We start from the raw sequence: 26561 nt of genomic DNA, 5'->3' as shown, positions 1-26561 counted from the left end.
GTCTTTCATTTCTTAGAATTCTTCCTTGACCTAAGCAACCAAATATTTAATCTAGTTAAGTACCTAAATTAATCTAAAACCAAGTAATTTTTTTCCCAAACCCGTCCTCTTCCTAAAGTCTATATTTCTATAAATGGCACTATTATCTTTGCCACTCAAGCCTAAAATCTAAAGTTCTTCAGCTCTTTTCTATCCCTCATCAATCCAAGACTGTCTGGATCAAAATATCTCTATGAGACAATGCCATATATTTAAACTTCCACTACCAATAAGGCAGTCCTTCCCATCCCCTGCCTGAGTTGTCACAACGGTCTCTGAATTGGTCTCCCCTCTCCAAATATCCTCCACTAGGGTTGGATCATGCCCTCACACTAATGAAGCCACAGACCAGTCCAGTTCCTTTAGACTGGTTCCTTTGGACATCGGCAGCCCAATGTCAAATTCTTTTCACTTAGCCACAATCTCTTCTTGTCTTACTACATGGCAACCTCCTGGATGACAAACATCTAGGTTATCTTAAGAATCACCTCCAGGAATACCGAACAAAGGCAGTATCCTGATCGCAGAAGTTGTTTAAGGATGTTTATAGTCCTTCTCTTAACAACAGCTGGTAATAATTTATCTTACTTCTTCCGTGACGATTTCATGCAAATCTGGAATGCTCAGATCTGCTTTCACAAAAGGAATCTTATCCACCTCTTCAGGAAATGGTCGATGTTTCACAGTATATTTAAATCCAACATCATTTTTAGGAACTGGACGAGGTTCAGGCACAAAAAGCTGTTAAAAAAAACAACATTATGTTTATTACATTTGGTGCCATCTGAAATGATATGTATTTCCCTGGTCTCTTAGATGTCCGTGTTTCCCTAGGGTTACAAAACACAGAATCTCAGCAAAAATCTGCAAATACTAGTGCTAATGGTAAAGGCACCAGTGTACTCTTCTTTAGTTTTATAAAAATGTTCATCAACTTATAGATTTTTGTGCCTGATGTATGTGTCACGGACCTCTACTGTACCAGGCCTGAATCTTCCACATTCAGTGATAATCTAATAGATAAGGCATTTCCAAACTTAAGGCTCAAACTTCCTTCTTCCCCCAAGGGCTCTCAAATCATACAAGTTTACATCCACTGGGCATCTCTAGACAGTGAATTCAATAATTAGAAACTTAGCATGGCTTAACTGAAAAAGTCTGGCACCGAATCTAGGTCTTCATGGCTCCACATCCCTGCTTTAATAAACATATATGAGCTATGTGACTTCTGTTTCCACATTTGACAAATGGAAACAACACATCACAAGACTGCTGCAAGGATTAAATTTTAAAAACATATGGCACATATTAAACTGTCAAACAGGTTTTAGTGCCTTTTCTGACCTCCTTCCTCCTCAGTCTTTAACAGGACTAAGTGGCTTATAGCCTTGCTGATAGATTGGTGACTGGTATGACGGCACTAGGAGAAAACAGGCGTGTGCTCCTCAGAGCAAACATATGTTATGCAACAGCAATATCTAGAATGCTAAATTATTTTAGGCATGCACTCTAATTTTGTGAGTTTCTCTCTCAAATGCTGGTAAAATTTTATTAAGCCATGTTTTAAAGAATTTTTAATAACGTAAGTAATAGCTTACAATGTGATAAAAAATAAAAAGAACAGTATACAAAAATGACTAAATTCTCTTGAAGTGTTAGGTACAGAAAGGGAAAAAAAGATTGGAAGAAAATCCACTAAAACATTAACAGAGGCTGTCTGCTTCTGAAGAGTGACAGTACAGGTGACTTAAAATATCTTCTTCATTATTTTCATTTTCCAACTTTCTCCCATGAGCAAATTTTATTCACATAATTACAACTGTTATAAAAAAATAAACTGTGACACCCCAAAGAAAGACTTCATTAAATTATACAGCACATTAAAAAATTACAGAGCATATTATCAGTTATACAGTTAAATGAAACAATTAGAAACTAAGTACTATTGACAGAGACATCTAGGATCTGGCCAAATTTTTTTCATATGGCATGTATGTAAATTTTATTTAACATTCCGTGAAAAAAGTTGGGGCCACTGTTCAGAACAGCAGTTTTTTTTTTTTAACTTTTAATTTTACTTAGAAGTATAGCTGATTAACAATGTTGTGACAGTTTCAAGTGGACAGCAAAGGGACTCAGCCATACTCAGAAGAGCAGTTCTTAATCTTAAGTGGAGTCAGAGTCACCCAGAAAGCTTTCTGAAATTACACCTGCCTTGAAGATGTCTTTAAAGAGTATTTCAGTGGACCTAGAATTCTAGCCTCCTAAGATGATTCTGATGTGAACTCACTGAGAACCTGGCTAGGATCAAAAATATTTATTTTCTCTGTGATTTTTGGTGGAATATTATTTAACCTTTAAATCACAACACACACAAACGCACACACGGGCACTCACTCCTAGCCACTCCCCTGTAACTTCTGATGGATACCTTCTGATTTGCTTTTGCTCCTCTGGGTAAAAGGCAAAGTTGTTGTGCCCAAGCAAGTCTTCCAGACATTCCCCGGACGAGCACAGTGACAGAGGGGAAAAAATCATCTAGAATAAAATGTTGGTGGAAGAGTTTTTATTTCCGGCAACATATAAAATACACCTGCTGTCAATTTTAGAGCCTCTAATAAACACAGCCCTAGCACAGTGCTTCTCTAGCTTTTCTCCTTTGTGAACCACCTCTGCGGATTCTGCCATATCCATGTATCGCTGTGACTATTATCTTACTTTCTCTATTAACTTCTTTCTTCCCTTTTTTTTAAAAAAGGAAATAATATCCTTAAAAGGAAAACCAGGAACTCTGGTGTGCTAATTATATATTTTTAAAACACCTGTTTAAAAATACATAAAATAATGTTCACCGACATACCAGTTAACATTATATCACATACCTCCAGCAGTACACATACACATTTTTTGGAAACATTATCCTGGCAAATAGTCTTAACTGTCAGTGTTGCGGATGGTCTAAATGCAAAAGACAGCTGGGTGCTTGTGATGCTGAAGTCACATTCACCCATGCCTTTGTGTACTGCTGCCCACCACTGGCAGGCACTATTTCATCCCAAGGGGGGAATGAATGCAGAATGGACTTCCTAAGCACCCAGACCCTCCTTCCTATTCCCTTCTTTTGCCTCTGGTCTAGCAGTCAAACTTGTTCAAACTTCTCTCACTTTTGTTTTAAAACGTCCTTGTACATCTAAATAATCCCAATTGTTTATATTTTTGGTAGACTTTCAATGCAATGAAATCACTTAGAATGAGAGTAGTAGAGTCTTAAAAAATTTGGAAAAGGGTTGACACCCCTCAGGCCAGGAAACCTGGAGGGGAGACTGGGATTTTATAGACTCTTACAGCAGGTAGCTTGGGAGTGGGAAGCAGGAGGAGTCAAGAATAATTGATACAAGCCAGGGAAAAAAGTCAAGCAATCCCATGTCTAAGGTAGAGAAGGATGAGGTGCCTGCAGGAAAGACCTGGGACCAGTGCTTCTGGAGTTGGGCAACAATTAAAAGCCCCATCTAGCTCTTACTAAAATCACTATATTTTACCACAACATGAAGGACACCTCTGGTGGTATTTCCCTGAACTTCTGGGAAACATCTAGTTTCATTTTATGAACAAGTCAAATATCCTCTCTGAGCCCTACTTTCTTCATCTGTAGATTCCCTGGGTCTCTGTATGCCCAAAGATTCTGTAATCTTCACTTTCCTTCCCCTTCCCAGCAATAAGGATCTCTCTAAGAACATGCTTCCTTTACATATTAGTTGATTTCAATTACCATCAGAAAAAAAATGTACTTTGAGCAGTCTGCATTGCAGGGGTAATACACCTTGAGATGGTTATAACTGGGGGAAAGATGGGAAGAAAACAGTGCATGCTGCGTCAGTGAAAAATCAATGAAGGATCTTCAGGAGGGCATGGGCATGACCGGATCTGCATTTGAGGATGGAGGCACCAGTGGCAGCAAGTAGGAGGGAGGGAAGGGTAATGAATTTTGGAACTGGAAGGAGGGACAATCAGATTAGGCAAGAAGCAACTGCAATAATCTAGAAATAATAAAGTCCTGCATTTGGTTGTATTGGGAGGAATGCAGAGAACAGAAGATGCCAAAGTCACTAAGGGAAGAGAAACTTGGAAACCAAATACATAAGGGAGTAACAGGAAGGAGCAGGTGAAGATGATGACTCCAATTTCCAGCCTGTTTGAGTGGCAACAACAACTGAAAAAGAACAATGTGGAGTGAGGGCGGGACAGAAGAGGTGCAGGATCCAAAGGTCAAGAAGGAAGGAAGAGGAATAATGATTTTCATACATAGGGAACAACAGAAAATATTCTACCAAATAAACTTTTTATAAAGCTATGGAGCTCTTTTCTAATAGACATACATTAAGAGCCTCTGCTGCAGCTAAGTCGCTTCAGTCATGTCCGACTCTGTGTGACCCCATAGACGGCAGCCCACCAGGCTCCGCCGTTCCTGGGATTCTCCGGGCAAGAACACTGGAGTGGGTTGCCATTTCCTTAAGAGCCTCTAAAAGATTCTATTTCATATGTATATTCCACTTTCTGACCCTCTGCTTTTCAGTCACTATTATCTCATCAGCTAGAAGCCTTTTTTGACAAATGCAAAATTACTTAGAATTTGTCTTTCCTTCCCCGATCCCAGAGACAGCTTGCTAATACTGATAGACATGTTGATTTAGCAGTGGGAAAAGCCCAAAATGCTGAAACTTACTCTGTTCATTTCCAAGAGGTTGCTCCAGCATTGCCAGGATGACACTGTTATCCAAGACAAAGTACCGGAAACTATGTTTGTTTATGGTTGGCAGTCTGGAGTATTTGATCAAAGTGGTCTCATTCACCAGACTACAAGGAGAGGCAGGACCACTGGGTGAAGGAAATGCGCCAAGCAACTGCATAATACTAGAGAGAATGGAAAAAATAACAGTTAATTCCCAAAGCAAGACCATAACTTTACCCACGCATCAATCTGTCTCTCTAGATTTATCTGACCACAGCCATGCTTCCTCTTTGAGGGTCAGATTTACTCCCTGTGGTGGATGCTGTGTGTGCTGTCCAGATTCCCTCTCCAAAACTGAAAAGATCCACTGCCCCAGATACAGGGAGATGGTGGCCCTAACTTTCAGCTGAGTCCTGGAGAGGCCAATGAGAAACACTTTATTCAAGACCACAGCTTCCTCCTGTGACAGCGCATGTCCAATGAACTGTTGATGCCAGGGGATAAGGGGTATAAAGTCCCAGTACCCAGGTCCCAACATGAGAGACTCCTGAAGGGCCAGCCCAGCTCCAGAGCTCTTTGCTGCAAATGCATCACAGTTTGGTTCTTCCCTCTGCTCAGTCCAACTTCCCTCGTTCCCCCGTAAGGGTTGATCCTGACAGTACTTTCCAATAAACCTTACAGGCAAATTTCTCTCTCAAAGCCTGCTCCCCAGGGAACCTGACCCATCCTACTTTCAAATCATGAAGCTCCTAAAGATATATTTAAAAAATATGCACACTCCAGGTTTAAGGACTATGCTAGCTAAAGCATTCTAGACCCAGAAAAGGATTTGAAGATCAGCCAAATCCCCTCAACTTTCCAGCTGAGGAAACTCAGGTTCAGGAGAGATAAGTGATCATTAAAAGACCAGAAACCAAGACCTGCTGCCTTCTCACTGTGTGGCCATGAATAGCTATCCTCATTTTACAGACAAGGAACTTGATGCACTAGTAGTTACATCTTACAGAACTGTTGTAATTATTAAATGAGAATATATAAAAAAAATACTTTTAAAATTAGAATTCAACTGGTCAAGCCTAAACATTCCAAAATGTTTACATCTCCCGAAATTCCTGCATGTCTTCAAGGAACAGTAGTAATAACTTATACAATACCATTTACTATGTGCCAGAGTCTGGAGCTAAGCACTTGACACATAACATTTTATTTAGTTATTATAACAACCCTATGAAATAGGTACCATTATTATTCCCATTTCATAATTAAGAAACTGAAACACAGAAAGAATCTTAAGAAAACATGAAGATTTTATCTTGTGGTCCTAATATCATGAGACCCTTCCAAAGCAACTCATTTGGAAAATTAGTATTCCCCACCACTACTTTCATCATTGCCCATTCTCAGCTTGAGTGGCCTCTCCTCTTCTCTTTCATTCTAATGCTTGAACCCAAATATCTCTGATAACAGAAGACAACACTGCTCAACAGATACTTTCCCTCCATTTTCTCTCCTCCTAGGACGAGGACTATCTAAGAATTCAAGGACAAGGAGAATTTCATGATGAGTTCAGGCCTAAGGATTGTAGAAAACCAGTAATGGGAAAAACATAGGTTTTCTAATATGGAACAGAGATGGTTGTCACAAGCATATGGCCCATGTAAGCTTATGTTCCATGCAAGATTTTAAGACATTATCAATAGGATGCTGGGAAGGGAATAGGTCACTAAGATCAAATCACACCAGCCTAACTACATTTTCTCTTCTTGATAATGACTAGACTGGAAAGGCAAAGAAGTTATCTCTGAAATCAAGACATGCAACTTACTTGGCAGTATATCATTAAAAACTTATAGATAAGATTTAAAACTCCCTGTGAACCAGAAGGGAAATCTCTTATCATGTGCTTTGTCAGTCTTTTTCTGTTCAATATTCTTATCAGAGTTTCTGATTAGGACACACAGGGCAGGCTCATTAAATCTGCAATTGACCTAAAGTTGAGCTGCAGAGTTAATATTATCGGAGTAAGAGCTGGGATCCAAAAGAATCTTAAAAGATTAAAAATAATAAGGTAAATCTTACATAAAGAAATTTCAAGTTTAAATGTAAAATTCTATAAATTACATCCAAACACCCCCAAACAAGTGTTCAGGATGAGAAAGACAAAAGGTAAATGTGTTTAAAAAAAAAAAAGCCTCTAAGGTTTGGCTTGACTAAGTTCTCAAAACCCAATTTTAATGAAAATACAATATTTTACAGAGTTTAAAGGTGAATCACCCTTTAAAGAGGTATATAGTCAAACCAATGCCACTGAAAGGAAAATGACTAGGATAAAAAGTACTTTAAATCCCTGTCATATGAAAAATAGTTAAAGGTACTGGCAGAAATGAATGAGAAAGAACATGAGCATTGTTGGGATTCCCTCAGTGTGGTCCAGCTGCTAAAACTCTGCCTTCCAATGCAGGGGTGTGGGTTTTATTCCTGGTCAGGGAACTAAGATCCCACCTACCAGGGGATGCAGTCAAAATGTAAAATAAAAAACAAACAAAAGAACACAAGCATTGTCTTCAGATATCCCCACTCCTTGGAAAAAAAGGATTTCACGATCAAAAGTCTGAATCAGAACAAATGGGTAGAAGTTAAAGCGGGAGAGATTTCAGCTCAATGTAAACACCAAGTTTTCAACAATTAAAATGAAATGGGCACTTGGGGGGGTTAAAGTATCCCAAAATTAGAGGCTAAATAACCTGGTAAATAACTCTCAAAAATCACTAAGCAGAGGGGCTACTGAAATGACTTCCAAGAGCCCTAATGTATATTATACAAGGGGAAAAACACCAACAAGCCAATCTGCATTCTGTAACTATCTCCTGTGTGCTCACACTGTGAGCAGTATAAAAAGGGAAATGGGGCCTCTGCCCAGGGTGGGGAGCTAAGGCTAGCACGTTACCACATATGACCAGGTGTGATCATGACACCACAGAATTCATGTAGAGTGGCAGGGTCAGACTGAATGAACACAGAGGTGTGGAAAAGAAGCAGAATAATCAAAGAAGGTCCCACAGAGGTAGCTAGATGTGATGTGAGCGGCTAACAGTGGAGGATGTGGCCAAGAGGAGAGGGAAACCCAGGGGAAGTAGACAGACAGGTACAACATGCGCAGTTCACAGCCACAAGCCCAGCCAGCTGAGGCAGAAGGGTTGTGCTAGGAAAGATCAGTTTGACTGGGGACTCAAGGAGGGCCTTGAACACCAGACCAAAAATTTCTCACCATATGGTAATAAACAGAAATCTTCTACTATTTTCAATCACTCACACAGCAGAATAAGCACAGTACCTAAGATGATGAGTTCAGTAACAGAATGCAAAATGAAGAGAGAGATTGAAAACAGGGAAATCAGACAGAAAGTGAGAAGGGCCTGGACTAGGATGCTGAGGTCTGAGGAATGGAGGAAATACTTCCAAAAAGTCTACTGGACTTGGTCACTGATTTCATATGGGGAATGACAGATAAAACAGAGATAGATCAGAAAGAGTCAAAATTTTGAGTTTGTATAGCTGGAAAACAGTCATGATACTGACACAAAGCTCTAATTGTGTGGGAACAGAGAAAATTGGTTTTGGATGTTTCATGATGACTCTTTAGGGCCCTCTTTAAGACATGAGGCCTTTTGTAGAGCTGCCAGCAGAGATAAGATGAGCCACCGAGACAACTACTGCCTAGGTTGGGGACTACGAGTATGACTCTCTACTCATTCCGGGCTCATATCCAATCCTCACGCCAATCATATTCTCAATGGAATGTCCCGTCCACAGGCTGCTGTTCTGCTGCTGCTGCTGCTAAGTTGCATCAGTCGTGTCCAATTCTGTGCAACCCCACGGACTGCAGCCCACCAGGCTCCTCTGTCCATGGGATTCTCCAGGCAATTGTACTGGAGTGGGGTGCCACTGCCTTCTCCGATCCACAGGCTAGGATGGAGCAAACTTATTTTTATATAATGCAGAGTCCCAGTGAGAAATATCCTTCCCCCTTTCTCCATATCCCTTTTATTCTTCAAGGTACACATCAGATCTTAGTTTTTAATAATATTTTTAAGTTCCCCCCAGACCACGCATGGTCTTCTCTCTGGACTTATTTCTAGCAATTAATCACATATTTCTGATTTTCCAGCTATTAGCCAAACCTCCACAGTCACTGAAAGCCCAGCATTAGCACAGTGAGCAGGGCTGAACTAAAGCAAGCATGCTTCTGAAACTTTATTGAATAATCTAAGCCCGTGAGGAACACAGATAAACCCAACTTTATTGTGCATGCCCTAAGTTCTCTTGGAAAAGGCTCATTTGCAAACAAATCTTCTACAAGCTGTCTTCTTCTGTAGTCACAGAGTTGTGTCTGACTCTGGGGTGATGCCATGGACTGTAGCCCTCCAGGGTGCTCTATTCATTGCATTCCCCAAGGTAAGAATGTTGCAGTGGCTTGCCATTTCCTTCTCTAGGGATCAAATCTCTGTCTCCTGCACTGCAGGCAGATTCTTCACCGCTAAGCCACCAGGGAAGCCCACAAGCTGTCTTACCACTTTTACTAAGAAGACCAAGATAAGCCAACTCAATATGACCTGACATTCGTCCTCCCTGCTTTTTATGTTGTTCTGGATCCTCATCTACACCTACCCTTTCATAAGCCACTTCTTTCCAACTGTACCAATTCTACCTAACCTTCTCCATCTGTCTCTTCAGTCAATAAACTGCCTTTCTTCCCTTTTTCTACTCTGCTAACTATCCGGCCAAACATAAACTTTCAACTCGCTCTGCTACTTTTTCAAGATACTGACCTGTCTCCGTCCCTTCATTACCAAAATACTTGAAATAGAAATTTTCTCTTGCTGCCATAACCACCCGTGCAATCTGACTTATAGCTCAAACTATCCATTACCTGAGAGTTAGGTCAATGTGATTTTCCTCAGGAATCTGACTTACCTGAATCTGAAAGTATTCATTCCCTTCTTCCAACACACCTGCATTCCATATGTACCCCTTCTCTTGGAGCATTTATTCTCCAGCTAATATTATAGATATTTGTGTTCATATCTTATTCCTCCCTATTGGACTAGAAGCTCTCTGGATGTGGTAACTAAATCTGATTTATTTTTACAATTCTATTACTAGTTCGTAAGAGGATGTTTATAAGTTTTGGCTGAATGAACCTATGATATGTAATATAAATGGTGTAGCACAGAATAAAAACCACTAAGCTGGAAAGCAGAAGTAATGCTGTGACCGAAGCCTCTGGACTCAGCCATCAGAGTGGGTAAGGCTCTCCAAGATCCCTTTCTAGCTCTAACATATGACTTGAATTACTATCAGCCAGCATAGAAAAACAAGGACCCAAACTTTTAGCCTCAAGTTCCTGGTTTCTTTGGTCCAAAAGAACAAGACAGTTTCTTTTCCATTTTATTTCTGGAGAAAAAGTATCCTAAATCAGGTTATGTCACTTAATGCTGAACAACTGGGGAGGAGATGAAACAACACAGGATCACATCTAATCTGTTCTAACTCCTAGACACAACCCCTGTGACGTCACTTTCGTACCATGTTAGGGTGGCTTCAGCAGCATCCTTTACCCTCATAGAAGCAGGGTTTGGCTCCTTATCACCTTTGTACTTGACCTCTTGCTCACTGCTCTTGGACTTGCTTCCCGAAATACCCAGTTCCACAATTTCCAGCACTTCCTTAAGACAATCCTAGAAAAAGGAAAAGCAGGTTAGTTTTTGTAATACATCTATCTTATGAGAAGACAAGGAAATACATCCAAGTGTCAATATTGGTTGTGTTTTGGTGGTGGGACTCTAATTTCTCATTTTCTTTGGTAGGTACATATTAACTTCATAATAATTTAATAAAATAAACTTGCCCCCCCCAATTTTTCTTTAAAGATCTAAATTTGAGTATTAACAGATCTAGATAGTAAGTAATGATAAATTCACTTCAATTTTATCAGTCACCATTCTTGTAAAATTACCATGGACTATAAATTGTGAAAGACACCTGAAAGAGATGTAACAGTAATTCAGCTAAACCTGGATAGTTTTAAAGCAATTTCTGGTATCCTAATGCTATACGTCATCATGCAAATGACTAAGATTTAATCAATGGTATTATTTTTATAAACTATATAAAGCTCTGTGTAATTTTCCAATAAGCCTGATATCTCTTCTTTTATTTACACTATGCATTCTTTTATAACTGTCTTCCCATAAGAGAAGCATTACATGGAACAATGGTAAGAGAAAGCAGCCTAGATAATCTGTGTTTACTTAAAATGAAAGAAACATGAGTGAAATGAAATTTTTAGCTACAAACAACCTTTACAAACAAGGTATTCTCTAGGTGTGCAGCCTAGTTATCAACTGCCCTTTCTGGTCTGATGACAGGTGACCAAAGTACCTTCTGGCCATCTCAAGGCTACCATCCCTTCAAGAAAAAACAATCCTGATTGTTCACAGATAAATTATCCAAAGCTCCATCTTTCAAAGAATTTCTCTATGGGTTAATCTGCAATCAAATACAGTTGACCCCTGAGCAACATGGGAGTTAGAGGCATCGACCCCCAGTACAATAAAAAATTCACATATAAATTATTTTTTCTTTTTTTTCTGTTCCACATATAAATTAAAGTCAGCCCTCCATATATGCAGTTCCTCCCTATCCACGGCTCCATATTCATGGGTTCAACCAATCACAAATCATGTAATAGTATTTACAGTTTTGTTTAAAATTTGCATGTAAGTGGACCCACACAGTTCAACCCTATGTTATTTAAGGATCAACTATATAAGCATGATGATAGTTTTTGAGTTATGCTCAACAGGATAAGTGTTCTCCTGAAATATAACAAGCTATATTCAGCTTAAAGTATGCAATATTGGATTTAAATTTATATATTCTCTTTTAAAAGATATTTTCCCAATAAACATTTTTGTTCCTATTTTCTGTTTTAATATCTAGTAAACTAACCTTTTCATCAAGCATGTCAGGGTGCTCTGTCAGCCAGACACAGAGACACTGAAAAGCTGCCACGATCATGGAGTGCAGGTCCCGGGAGTGAAGAGGAGCTGGCCGACTACACTGGTACACAATGTAGCTGCACACAGAACTGATGGCTCGTTTCCGGTCTCCAGAGTCAACCATCACCTTCACCTGAGCATATTCGTTTGGTGAACACAGTTAGCCAGGAACCATGGTACCAATTCCAAAGCCTCTACACTGAGGCCCAGCCTTTCTGAGAATATATTTCAGATGTACTATCGTATACACTCTATAAAAAGAGAGGGCATTTTTCAAACCCTAAAACAGTAAAATTTCATTTTAGCATTCTTTTTCATGCTCCAAAACCTAAACTGCTGGGGTACAACTACTCGTCACTGCCACAGATCACAAGAAGAGCTGGCAATGGAACATGTACACATTTTTTAAGCCCCCCCAACCCACCTACAAAGTTGTATGCAGCTGTCCAGAGGTGTAATTAACATATTAACATAATTAACTACACATATTTAAAGTGTACAATTTGATAAATTTTGGCCTAAGTATACACCTGTAAACTATTACCACAATCAAGATGGTAGACATATTTATCACCCCTCAATCTTCTCATGCACCTTTATAACACTTCCCCCTACTCCTTTTTGCCCCCTCCCTAGGTTACTGCTGATTTGATTTTTGTCACTATAGGTTAACTTGCATTTTCTATAGTTTTATATAAATAAAATCATAGAGTACTGTACTATTTGGGGTAGGGGGAGAGTCTGGCTTCTTTTACTCAACATATTGTTTTGAGATTTATCCACAGTCTTGTGTGTATCAATTTTTCATTCCTTTTTACTACTGAGTAGTATTTCATTACATGGATTATACCATAATTAATTTATCCAGTCACCTGTTGGACATTTGGATTTTTTCAGCTCCTGAGTATTAGAAATAAAGCTGCTATGTATAAGACTTTGTAAGAGTATATGCTCTCTTACTTCCTAGGAGTGGACTGATTAGATCATATGATAGGTTATGTTTAGTGTTTTAAGGACCTGTAAAGTGTGAGTGAAAGTCGCCCAGTCGTGTCCAACTCTTTGCGACCCCATGGACACATTTTTTAAGCCCCCATGGAATTCTCTAGGCCAGAATAATAAAGTGGGGTAGCCTTTTCCTTCTCCAGGGGATTGTTTTCTAAAATGGTTACACCAAGTAACAGTCCTTTCTCTCTCTTTTTTTGTACACGAATATCTGATTGTTTCAGCACCACTGGCTGAAAAGACTATCCTTTCTCCTTTGAATTATCATGGCACCTCTGTCAAAAATCAAATGTCCATACACATGCAGATCTATTTCTGGACTCCCCACTCGATCTACTGATCTAGCTGTCTAACCTATTTAAATACCAGACAGTTTTGATTACCATAGCTTTATAGTTCAGTTCAGTTCAGTCGCTCAGTAGTGTCCGACTCTTTGCGACCCCGTGAATTGCAGCACGCCAGGCCTCTCTGCCCACCACCAACTCCCAGAGTCTACCCAAACCATAGCTTTATAGCAAGTCATGAAATCAGGTACTGTGTTAGCCCTTTATGATTTGTTAGGTCTAGACAGCACTCCATTTAGGGTTAATTATTCCTTACTACTGCAAGTGTACTGAAGGTCACAGGCAACAGTATCTTGCTCTCAAAGACCATATGGTCCTACACATCTCACAAATGGTTGTTCTTACCTCATACATCAATAACTGCTCCTCACAAAACTATGGCCATTACATCTATGCTTCAGAATCTTTGAGGTAAAGGTAAGCTCTAGGTGGTGGTGAGAACACCTCAGGTTTTCTTGTCTATTTTGCCTTTCATGACTCAGGTAAGTCATAGCCTCTGCTCACCTGTCCCCTCATCTATAAAATGAGGGCTTAAAGTTTACCATCTCAGACAACATCACCTTATGTGTGTATATCACCTTTGTGTTTACAAAGTGTTCTACATATTTCATTTCACTTCATCCTCACATGACCAGGTATTACACACAAGATAATCCTGCCTATTTTACAGATACGAAAATACTTATATGCTAGTGAAGATTCAGAGAAACTGGAACCCTCCTACATCACTGGTGGAAATGTAAAGTGATTCAGTTGCTGAGGACAACAGTTTGGCAGCTCCTCAAAAAGTTAAATATAGAATTACCATATGACCTAGCAATTCCACTCCTAGTTATATAACCAAAATAACTGAAAATTGGCATTCAAATAAACACATGTACATGCATGCTCACAGCAGCACTACTACTCACAAGAATCAAAAGGTAGAAACAGCTCATATGTGCTACAGAGGAATGGATAGACAAACTGTTACATAAATATGATGGAATATCATTTAGCCACAAAATAGAACGAAATTGAGACTTTTTCTACAACATAAATGAACCTCAAGGACATATTAAGTGAAGAAAGCCACATACAAATGGTCATGGGTTATATGATTTAATTTCTATGAAATATCAGAATAGGTAAATCCAGAGAGACAGAATGCAGACTGGTGGTTGTTCGACATAAGGGGAAAGGGAGACAAGGAAACAACTGCTTAATGGGTACAGGGTTTCTTTTGGGGGTGATAAATGCTTTGGACCAGAAAGAGGGGGTGGTTGCACAACACTGTGAGAGTACTAATAGACACTGCATTGTTCACATCAAAAGGTTAATTTTATGTTATACGAATTTCACCTTAATAAAAAAAAAAGAGAGAGAGAAATGCAAATGGACACCCAACTCTAAGGTTCCAGAAAATAGATAAACAGTTGGGAAAGAAATCTGAAAGTACAGCCAACTTTCATTTATCTCTGATAATGGAAAATGGAAGAGTCACAGGTAGGCCCAAATGGTGTATTTTAGGATAAGTTTTTCTTTCGTTGCCAAATCTGTATTTATTCATTAAAATTAGATGATTGATGATCTTATAATGGCACAAAATGTCATGCTGAAAATTTAAGGTTATTATGAGTAAACACAAAATCAACCAGTATTCTATCATTATGTGTAAATAAAGAGCAAGTATTGAAATGTTCCCTGTCATCTAACAGCAAAAATATCATTCACACCCTTTGACCCTATTAAACAAAAAAGTAAAGATCATTTTGTAAAATCTCCCTTGGAGGCTCATTTTTGCACATTTTGGATATCAACTGTGATGAGTATAATCAAGACTGGAATACCCATACGAAGTGGGTCAGGAGATACAGAAAAAAGAGCCATACTCTAAGGCTCCTGGGCTAAAATAAAGGGACTGTCATCTCACCTTTGCCAGTCCAGAGAGGAGCTCCAGAGCTGCCAGTGATATGCTCATGTCTTGCCGCCACTGGGAGTTGAGTCTTTGGGTGACGAGATGAATGCTGCGAATCAGGAGCCCAGCAGCTGAATCTGTATTAAGAGCTAGGATATAACCCCAATGCCACATCCCACAGGGAGGGAAAACAACTAAGCATTAGTAACGAGAAGCACAGCATTCCACTAGGCACAGACCACAGCAGCCACAGTGAGCATGACGGGCACCCACACAGTGCTATGCTCCCCGCCCCACTGGCCTGAGCATCTCAGCCTGACTGAACAATGGTGCGCAGGGCACACACACTGGACCAGAGCAGCTTCTAGCTCCCACCTCAGGTACTCTCACACAGACATCCACTGGGATTTGAAAGCTTCAATATCATTCTTATAACAGTACCAAATTAACTCACAGAGTTACATTAAAAAAAAAACAACCAATGAAACAATCAAAAGGCTATCAATTATTTCCCTGGAATTTTATAGAGGAAGGAATTCAAATTTTAGAATCTCTTCAGATGCGGGAAATTATCCTAAAGCATCTGCTGAAATTATTTTCAGGGTTTATATCATCAAAAGTCACATGCAACGCTTTTTCAAGCAAACTTTAACATTTAATTCTCTGAGACAACTTTAACACTCTTAAAAAATTAAATAATAAAGTTACTGTGTTTTTATGTAGCCTCCAATTCTATATTTAAAAGTAATTACTACGCAGTTAATAATAAATTAGGACAAATTAAATTGAATTTATAAAGGAAGCTTTAGGGACATTATACCTGTCGATCCTATCAGAAAGAGGGCAGTGACAACAGAAAAAGGAATGATCATTAAAGAGAGACATTCATGCGACACTAACACAAATCTGGATTTCTTAGTAAAAAATATTTTATGACATTACAAGCAGAACTCACTAACACCAGTTCAAAATACTGAAACAAACAATAACCACTTTGAACATTTATATTAGAACACATATAATAATGCAAAAATTTCTTTAGTTTAAAAGTGTCTTAGAAGAAGGAAAAATAAATTTTCACCTATATTTAAATCCACAAGCATAATGAATAAAATAGCAATTTAAATAACTTCTTCATAAATGCAATATTTAAATGTGTTAAATAGCCACATAATGACCTTATGTATCTGACAAGCTGAAGGATACTTATAGCAAACTTAAATCACTGAAACATGCCTGGACTCCCGGGCTTATAAACTCTCCAAATGATTGAAAAATTAAACTCCATCTAAGAAGCTAGATTTCATTCCAATCTAGTTGGATTAGTAATCTTAGATTCAATTCACCACTAGTATTTATGCATAAAAACATAAAGGCACCCACAAACTCAACAGAACCCAGAAAGCAACTGCCCAAGGCAAAGGACATTACTGAATAGGATGCTCTACTTGCAAATGCTTCCTTACTCTTTGTAACTGAAGAATCTAACCAGACATAGTAGGGGACAAAGGCAGACTCTCCTTTGGGTTGCCATCTAATGCATAAACCATTACCCATCCTCACTACACTGCAAAAACTGAAATACTGACTGATTGATTCTGCCATTAGACTCTGAGGCAGTGCCTAAATCCTATTTTACTCTGAATTACTAGCACCTGGTACAGAATTCAGAAATCCTTCGTATAAATCACTTATAAAATCTAAGAAACTATCCAAAATCTAACTACTAAAAACTGTAGAGCTAAATTTAAAAATCTGTTTTCTTTTTCATAATGCTTTAGACTAATGGCTTCTCTGTTATATTAAGTACATAAAAATCACGAACATGAAAATCTAGTTTAAAATTTCTCTGCTTGTTTTATATAGCTAGGCATTAAACGTTATTCTATAGACTTTAGACTAAAAAAAAAAAAAAAAAAAAAACTAAACATGGCTTACCATAATCTCTCAGGAGAGCTTGAGCAGGTCTTTCACTGTCAGGAGTTGTGGGTTCTGTGCTTCCACCACTTGCTGAACTAATACCGCTATTTGTGCGACTATGACTCTTGAAGTTATTTTCTCCACCACCCTAGTCAAATAAAAATGAATCAAATATGCAAGTATGGACAGAAGTCAATCACTAAAAGTCATGCTGGTAAAATGCAATGTGCCAGCTAAGTAGCACAAACTGATAAATAGATAAAAATTGACCAAGGATTAAAACTGTTGTGGTGTTTTTGCATAAACACCATTTACTGGTGGTATCAAGGGTCTGATGATTAGAGGGCGCCCACTCTGGAATCGCATTTGCTGCTATTTAAAAGGATCAGACTTTTTCCATCTTCACTAGACTTTACTAGTTAATGGTTCTGGGTTTGTAAAGAAATACCCTAGTGCCTCCCAAGCAAAACTTCGGAATGGGAATACATCTTAAAAACACAAAACACAAATAAACAAATAACAGTAACTTTCCAATGTTACATAAAATACGCAAACAATAAATATATGATTAGTATATTTAGGATATATTAGTGTATATATATAGAGAGAGATAAAGATCAACTCCTATATGTACAGGAGCTAATGAAGGTATCTGCTGAAGACTTCCCTCATTTCCCCTACAAACACAATTCATTTTATCCATGTAAGGTGACTGTTATTAGCCACCTACTGGGAGATGAACATAATTTCCTTAACAATAATTTGATCACCCATCCTACATCCACTCATCTCACCCCAGTATACTCGGTTAATTCCCCTCCCACCAACTGCCCGCCTCTATTCCAGGTAGAGGGATCACACGTCTTGAAGACAGAAGCAGGCGGCAATGGAGTCTCTGGAAAGTATTTCTGATTTAGAAGCACTGGTGCTTTGGGGAAACCTTCAAACTTTGGTCTAGAAGGACAGAAAGAGCAGCTGAGATAGAAAAGGATAAACTAGATGCTGTTTACAGCAACACTAGATCTACTACAGATACAAGGAATCACAAAGTATGGGGCTTTTTCTAGGTTATTCAAGCCAATTCACCAACACAGCAAAAAACATAAAAGCTTTAGGTAAACACTGTCCAGGAATAAAGACAGTGTTTAGCTGGAATTTCTCTCCTGCAGAATCTCTTAGGGACCTGATGAGACATGAAAGGTAAGAAACCTCAAAACAGACAATATTTTTAAAAGGACCCTCTGAATCAATGAGCTGAATCTACAAACAAATGCGTTTAAGAACACAGGACAGACATTTGGAATACAATTTACATAAAAACAGAAGTTGATATTCTCTGACAAATTACATGTTGTATGCTTCTTACCATCTCCATTTGGCAACCGATGGCTTCTAAAAGTGCTGAATCTTGAACAATATTTAACATTGCCCCTGAAACAACAAAAAAATACATTTAAATACATGACAAGAATACGAAAATGGACAAAATATCTCAATAGCAAAGATAAAAATATGATTTTAGCTGAGTATTCCTGGAAATTTCATAAGATTACTGATAAATCCATCAGTTAGTCAGAAAAGAAACTCTTCAAAAATGACCTAATTCTGATCTGCCCCCCAAATTTTAAAATGACATTTTTCTAAAATAAATATGAAGGTCAAACTTTGCTTTGTATAAAAATATGACCATTAAAAAAATATATATATATGACCATTTTTTAAACTGGTGTGAAAGACGAGATGTAAACATCTCAATTTCAAGGGTAATATAAACTAAGAAAAATATTACAGAACATTTTAAAAACCAGATTCTGATCTTTTCAGTATAAAGTAACCAAGTGAAAACCCACAGCTGTATCTTTCTGACCAACTGCTTTTTCAGAGTGCGTTCAGGGCTTCCCACAGCTGCACATTCCGAAGGCAAGCTGCGTGTACTTATCACCAAGGAACTCAGAGCCCTAGAAACTGGTAAAGAAACAAGACACTGAACCTTGCACACTACTTCTCATCCCAGCGGGGGAGTGCTCCTGTGTGCTATGGATAGAGAGAACGGACATAGCTTTGCCAAACTATGCAAGAGTGACAATTGACTCTTCCTTGGAACATACACGGGCAGCTTCTACAGAACAAGGATAAAGCAGAACTAAATACTCCATCAACTGTAGAAATTATCTGATTTCAAGTGATATGTGTTTTGAACAATCTAAAAAACTACAACTTGGAGGCTCTCTCATATTGAGATTTAACCTCTGTTCATTAAACTCCTTTCCAAAATGAAAGGATTTACTCTTCTATTTATTCTCCCTTCTTGCTGTATAACACACTACACTTACAGGGCACCCACTCCAACCACTACTGTCACCACAAATTCTCCGGCCTTGCTATTTCCCCTCCTGAAATGAAATCCTAACTTCACTGGTGCCTATTCAAATCCTGCCCTTTAAGATCCAATTTAATTTCCACTTTCCCCTATGAAGTTTCCTTGCTCTTTCAGTTTATTCTCTCTCAACACTGAAGACATCCAACATGACATGCAATCAGCACTGCCTCCTGCTGTTATCTGAGACCTCTGTGAAGGTGTTCCAATCTCTGCAATGAGACTTGCTCAAGGATAAAGGCCATGCAATTCGCTTCTTTCTCCTCAGAGTACCTGTACCTAGGACCATGCCCTTGGACTTGATTAAAAAACAAAAAAGTACAGTAAGAGACAACTGCAGTAAACAAGTTGAGAGGTGATAAGGGTTTAAAATACAGAAGTGGCCATAATGATGAAAAGTCATTCAAGACAGTATGATTAGGAAACCAATAGGAAACAATAAGGAAAAAGGGAAGGAGGCACAGAAACAGCTACTCCTCAATCTCCTCTTGGCAGGTTCTGTCATGACTTCCACAATTACACCCAACTCCAAATAGCCCTGCATGTATAAACAGGCAGGAGGAAGAGGCAGAGGTAAAAGTAATGATGGCAGAGAGGAAAGGGGAGAAAAAAGGAACACAAGGAGAGAGGAAGGGCAAGAGGGAAAGAGAAAAATAAGGAACACACAAAAAACTAAGCCAACATGACCCACCAAGACAACTGATGCTTTCCCTCCCTCATCTCACCTCTTCAAATTTTTTTCACATTTAAGAGCAAACAATTCTGCCTCTGAATAAGAATTAAGTAGGGCTGTACTTCGCTTAGGTTCCCATCACTGACCCCCTGCCTCAAGATGCCTGAGGTCAACAACAGTATCTGGGTTTTCACTTACAAAACAAATGTGTGAACACAAACCTAGTATCATCTGAGTGTTGTTGGGGTCCGTTTCCGTTTGCAAGGCACCTATTAGTATATTCACAAGTCTCAACTTCAGTGACAAAAAAGTTATTGGTTTATCATAAGAAGAGCTGTCATCATTACTAAATTTTCCTTCCAGGACTACCTGTGGAAGAAACAAACAACAAACAGCATTTAACATCACCTGCTGCAGCACACTACAGTCCTGTAGGAACTGCTACAGGGGACAAAGAGAGGATCAGTCCAACGAGCAGGGCTTTCAGTCTGACCGACGGTAGCCACCGTGCTAAATCGATCACTAACTTACACAACACAGGGGATCAGACACACTACCCTCTCACCACATGAAATAGTAGAATGGCTGAATGACAGAAGAAATACCTTCACAAATCAACTTTGCTGATTCACTTGAAATAATCTGAAATTTTTAAGAAAGTTCCTGTTCCATCTTAAAAATATAATTTGACTTGAATTACCCCAAAAAACATACAAAATATGAAAAACTTTAACAAAACCTTACCTCAGATTTGACTGTGCCAAAGTGATGTGGGAGGGGCAACAAAGAAAGCAGGATATTAATGGAAGATCGTCTCAGTTCTGTTGGATTTACATAGCTTTTGAATTTTGAGAGTTCTCTGCAAAAAAAAAAAAAGCTATTAGTATTTCTGAAGTATGTTTTTAGCTGGTGCCAAATACATATTATGCTAATTGTTCACAATACAAGTACTAGGTTTGGTTTTACAGAGAATGCAGAAACTACTTTCCACTGAGTTTATATTCTGTAATTTGTGTGTGTTTGGGAGAGAGAATCGCACTGCTAAACTGTTAGGGAATTAAACTAGAATCTGATGGGTTGAACTTAAATATCAGGCCTATGCTACAAAAGATGTCTGGGCTGGGGCTACTCTTATCCCTCTAGATCAGGCCAGAAAGGATGCAACATGCCCGTGGACAAATCAGACCTGAAGGAGTTCAGGGACAAGGTGGGTCTGGATGCTCTACTCTCATTCAATGTGGCCTGAGAGCCCCTGGATTACGAAGACCACTAGACAGGAGAAACTGGGAAACCGGGGAGGAAGCACCAAAGCAGACCAGGCCAAAACCAACAACTGACATACCAGTACAGGATGAAAGCTTACCTGTCAGGCAAAATGGTTTCAAGAGCTGAAATAAAGTAAGGAACCACAACATCAATCCCTTTCAAGTCACAGCAGAACAAAGGAGGGGAGTTTAGAATAACGCTGGCCAAGACAGGATGGCACACATAATCATTTATCTGCAAACCTTGAATTAAAAGCATGTAAAATCTAGGAAAGCAAGAAAAAAATTTTAAACAAACTGCTGGTCAACCGTTTTCATAATCACTAATATTTTCTACATAGTCATCTTAAATTCTATTTCCAATCTTCACTACTTCTATCCTTTAAAAGGCATTAATGGAGTTAGAACAATTCAGAATCAAATACACTAAGAACCAAGTTATATTTCTTAATCAAAAGAAAAAAAAAGATTCATGTCTATTACACGTTCTTGCAGTGTTAATTAAGCCTTGCAACTCAAAGTTACAGGTGCCTGCAAATGAAGTAACTAAAAGCAAAAGGCCGCAGTAATTATCAATAAACTGGAGGAATTACCAAATTAAATTTCATGTCAGTAAAATTTTGCAGTATTCCAAAATTCCTGATAAAACAGTGTGTTGTGTCTTTCCCACTCCCCAGCAGGTTGAACTATTTTGGGGGCACGATGAAAGAAAGAAACTTCATTTGACCCTTTATGCACAATATGAAGGCCACCCTGAGTAAGAATCCTTTTAGGAATGTACTTTAAGTGTACCTTACTTTCAACATCCTCCCCTAACCCCCAAAGAACTAAGCATTCAACCTTCTATCATTCAAGAGAAACTATACAGATAACTCTATATAAGGCACTTTCTCTCTAAAACTCCTCAGAAACAATTTCCTCACCTCCTGGTTACTGCTCAACACATTTCAATCTACCTTCTCTCTCTGGAACTCAACTAAAAACATGTTATAACAAATAACCAGTGGCCTCTCAACTGCTGAGTCCAAAAGACATGTCTAACTCTTAATTTACTCCGCTTTTTAAAAGCATTGAACCCTTTGAGTACTCCCTTCTTCTCTTCTTCTTCTCTGATGTCTATGGCTAGTCTCCTTTAACAAATCTTCTTATTCCACATGCCTCGTAATACTTGTGTTCCCCAGGCTGACAACCTTGGTTCTTTAAGCTGTTAGTCTGGTTAAACAATACACAAGCCACCAAACATAGTCGGATTAGCCTCTAGCTCCATATCTATTAGCTAAAAGCACACTGGAGACCTGAGGACAGCACGTGTCTGACTCTAGAACTTCCTGTGCACAGTGTCTGGCACAAAGTAGGAACTTTATAAATATTTGTTGATAAATAACCTGCAGGCACCGCAAATTCAACAGCTTCAACACTAAGCCCATCCTTGGCCCCCTCACACATCTGTTCTTTGGTTGGTCACTCGACCACCCATCCGATCTTATGGGCCAGATGGAAGGCTCATGGTCACAGCCTTCTCCCTTAGTGCTACTGACACCGTTTGGAGTACCACTCCAACCCACAGTCTCCCTCCTAAGAAATGTGCCCCCACAAGGGGTGCCTGTATGCAGTATGAACCACCTTCACAGCTGTAGCTGATTAGACCAGAGGCAGACAGCTGATTAATCAGATCCTCTTTCCCAGGAATCTGAAATTGGGATTCAGAATAATAAGTGGCCTTGTGCATCACCAAGGCAAAGGCCATGGAAATTTGGAACTTAGAAGCACACTACGATGTAAGAAATTGACAGCAGATAACAGAAGAATGAGGCAGCTCTGGAAGACCATGATGATAGAGAAACAGAAAGGAAGAAAGGTGTTCTGGTCCCTGAATACATTCTAGCCTCTGGTTTCTGCCCTTCATGAGACCCTGCTGCATGTCCTGATCTTAAAAGGTATTAAATAGCATGAGTTTCTCAAACTTTTGCTTAAGTCACATAGAGAGGGGTTTCCATTAAAGTCAATAGCTTATTATTATTAACTCCTAATTAGTTCCCTGCATGTACCATTCTGTTTCTCCCTATATTCTCTACTTTTTCTTTCTGAGTCAGTTTAATCTTCTCTCCTGATAATCTAGTATGTACACAGACACCTGAATGTTCTTTCTAGTATCACTTCAGCAGCTGTGTGAATGATAAGTTGAGGAGGGCAAAAGAGTCAAGAAAAATAGGAGGCCATTACCAGTTAATTTGGGGAAAAAGTGACAAGGCCTGAAGTGTCATGGTGGGGACAGAGTGGAAAGATTAGAGAGAGGGTTAAGTAGAAGAAGGGCAGGAGTCAGCTGACCACCTCAAGATACAGAGGGAGAGAAGAGAAGCCTAAAATGATGGCAAGTTTTTGGCATAAGTAACTGAATGGATGGCAGAGACATTCAAAAAGACTGGCTGAAGGCACAGATTTGGATAGAATGACCCTATTCAACTTGCTAACACAGTCTAAGTAACTAGCCATCTAGCAAGTCCAGCACAGTCATCCAACTCTCTGTACTCCTTCCTGAACCCCCGGGGCAAGTGTATGCTGCTCCTTCCTCTGAATGCCTACAGCACTTTATCTGTCTCTCTCCTGCCAACTTCCTGGTGCTGCTGGATTGGTATTACTTGTGTACATGGCTCTGCTTGAGAAAATTAACTCCGTAGAGGCAGGATTGACAGCTAACATTTTTGGATCATCTATAGTGTATAATACTGTGGCAAAAAAATGTATAAAAAATTGAGTGTGGCACTTCCAAATCTCTCTATAATTATTAAACGTCAGTAAGTTGGAATAAATACTTCTAAAATAAAAGAGATGTATTGGGGGTCCTCACCAAATCTAGTATGGTAGGTAAAAAGGAATTCAAGCAAAACTTTCAATTACTTACATGCATTTGCAGGTATTTCAAACCAACATTTACTTATCAATTCAGCCTACCAAGCCATGCTACAATAGACTTTTACTATCACAACTATACAAATGGAAAAATAAAAAAATTCTAAGACCTGGATAAATAAGCTGGCAGAATCTCTTCTCCAGTCTTCTTGCTACAAAAAATCCTACACAGTGTCCCACAAGCCTCAGCTCTTCCTGCTTCATAGTTATCGGGAAATTCACTTGCATCAAACATAGGATTGGAAACCATGGTGTCTGTGGACATTTGTGACCCTTTCCGTCGAAACTCCATGCTAGCTTGTGTTGTAATGGCTGGGGAGAAAAAAGGAGGGTTTTATTATATTTGTTGATATGCAAATAGGCTCATGGGACCCTGGACACAAAGATCAAATGTCGGTGTCATTAAATAGCTATTTGAATAGAATCCAATAATGCTTTTGTTTGGCAACTAGGTCTTAATTTTTTTTTTTAAAGGGCTCTCTGAAATCTTCTTTGAAAAGGGGTAACAATTACTTTATAGTGGTACTGTCAGTTAATAGATTCAACAAGAAGCATTTTTCAACTGAATTTTTGATTAGCAGAGTACATTTATATATATCTGTATTCACACACATACAGATATATAACATAGAATTTGGCTTTTCTATTACTTATTCTGTTTTTTCCTCTCCCGATAAAAGTGATGCTTAAACAACAAGAAAAATAGGTGCTGCGATTTACACATTACCCCAGACAGACATCATAACTGAATGGGTAATCCCATGCCAGGGTGTATTCTTTAGGGAGAGGACAAGGTAAGGACAGAATGGGTAGGGAGGAAGAGAGCATTCCCACCACCCACCCAACTCCAAAACACACACCAAAGAATTGCTCAACCAAGCAAAATGAGAATGAATTTTAACAACCACAGACAGCAGCTAACTTGAGGTTGATCAATCAGAAAATTGGATTGGGTGAGAAAGATTATCATGGTCATTTGTTGTCACTGAAACAGAAGCCCTTCGAAAGTTGCTCGTGTTTTTAGGAAAAGATTTCATTGTGTAGTGAAAGTCACTCTGAAATCTTTTATCACTCTACATGAAATGTTTAAATTATTTGATAGTAATCGATTTAAGAGAATGCAGAGTCAAGCATAAATCTTTATGCAACTTCCCATGAGCCATTTTTAGTCCTGAATAAGGTATCCAGCAATAATACATTTGAAAAACACTACATGCAGAATGCATACAAATCAAACACTAAATCTGTATAAAAATAAGCTTAAGCTTTAAATTAAAAAAAAAAAAAAAAGCCAAAACACAGTTAGTGCAAAATCCTGGAATTCATGACATGACCAGACTAGTGTACAAAAATAATGGGACTGATTCAGGCAGATTAATTTGCTTTTGCCAACAATCTTCCCCATTCAAAACACAGAAAAGTATTTTTCTTCCCAAGTGCAAAAACTACAAGAGACAATGACAATCAAAAATTTTAATGGAATTATGAAAAAAATAAAAACATGACTGCAATTAAGGAGAAGCTTCTGGTTCCTACTTACAAGATTTATAAGAAAGAAGAATTTGGATAAAAGATGCTGCAAGATAATAGAAATAAATGGAAACAAATCAAAGGACAGCAGTAATTATAAAATACTTTAAAGATGGTGAAATTTTACAATAAGTTAAGAAGCTTTTTAGCTTTTTAAAAGTTAGGTTAAAGCTTTATGATACCACAAGCTAGTTCAAAAACAGGAAATTGTGCATTCAGATCCAAAGTTATGATTTTTGTATCATGCAAAACAATGAACGAAGAAAATTACACAACTACAAGGAATTGAGGTTCTGAACTGCCCATAACGTGCATTAAAATTTTAGTTCATTAACCCTTCCCAGCTCAATGTTACATTTACAAAGCACCGTGTACTGTCATGTAAATCTAAAGCTAACTAGTTAATAGAAGCAAACATTTTAAGTTAGAGGTGAACTACATGGCAGAATTCCTTGATGGCAGCCAGTACTTAGAAAACAGACTAACCGAGTTAGTATCCTCCAACTTGCCACCACCCCCAAAACCTCAAGAGCTGCACCCTCTAACCCATTCAACTGTCTGGACACCTCCTATCTCCTGAGTAATACAACAGCTTTTCTCATCTCTGAACACAAGGTCAGAGAAGAAGAGCTGCTATCCTTTCCCCACCAAGGAAAATGGTTAAGAGTTGAAAATAAGAATTAGTTGCCCACATACAATGTGAATTTTAGTTTCTATCTTTTGGCACGAGAGGATGAGCAAAGCTGTTAAAAACTCCCTATAGAGTGGGAAGATTTGTAAGTTCCCTTTAAGCAAGCCCACCAAGGAAGCAGCA

The 26561-nt window shown here is 38.7% G+C and overlaps 1 protein-coding gene across 35 annotated transcripts in view; it reads right to left on the bottom strand.

Moving 5' to 3' along the window:
* The window catches only part of RALGAPB (Ral GTPase activating protein non-catalytic subunit beta), a 121605-nt gene that overhangs the window by 23008 nt on the left and 72036 nt on the right, over positions 1–26561 (bottom strand). For 13 of the 35 annotated variants that reach the window (XM_081557158.1, XM_081557160.1, XM_081557155.1 and 10 more), the window contains 12 exons: positions 24328–24529; positions 21406–21573; positions 20787–20901; positions 20264–20411; positions 18359–18423; positions 17011–17140; positions 15088–15221; positions 11780–11962; positions 10355–10506; positions 4763–4950; positions 2471–2577; positions 628–780 (listed from right to left, as the gene is read on the bottom strand). In XM_081557158.1, the coding sequence (XP_081413284.1) occupies positions 628–780; positions 2471–2577; positions 4763–4950; positions 10355–10506; positions 11780–11962; positions 15088–15221; positions 17011–17140; positions 18359–18423; positions 20264–20411; positions 20787–20901; positions 21406–21573; positions 24328–24529 (1745 nt within the window). Of the gene's footprint in view, positions 1–627; positions 781–2470; positions 2578–4762; positions 4951–10354; positions 10507–11779; positions 11963–15087; positions 15222–17010; positions 17141–18358; positions 18424–20263; positions 20412–20786; positions 20902–21405; positions 21574–24327; positions 24530–25757; positions 25794–26561 lie in introns of all 35 variants that reach the window. The other 22 variants (XM_081557168.1, XM_081557172.1, XM_081557171.1 and 19 more) reach the window with 6 other exon arrangements.

This window comes from Giraffa tippelskirchi, chromosome 13 (genome assembly GCF_054371585.1).
Source record: "Giraffa tippelskirchi isolate mGirTip1 chromosome 13, T2T-mGirTip1v1.2.pri, whole genome shotgun sequence".
NCBI lineage: Eukaryota > Metazoa > Chordata > Mammalia > Artiodactyla > Giraffidae > Giraffa > Giraffa tippelskirchi.
Note: the sequence above shows the minus strand (reverse complement) of the source record. Positions and strands in the feature narration are given on the sequence as shown.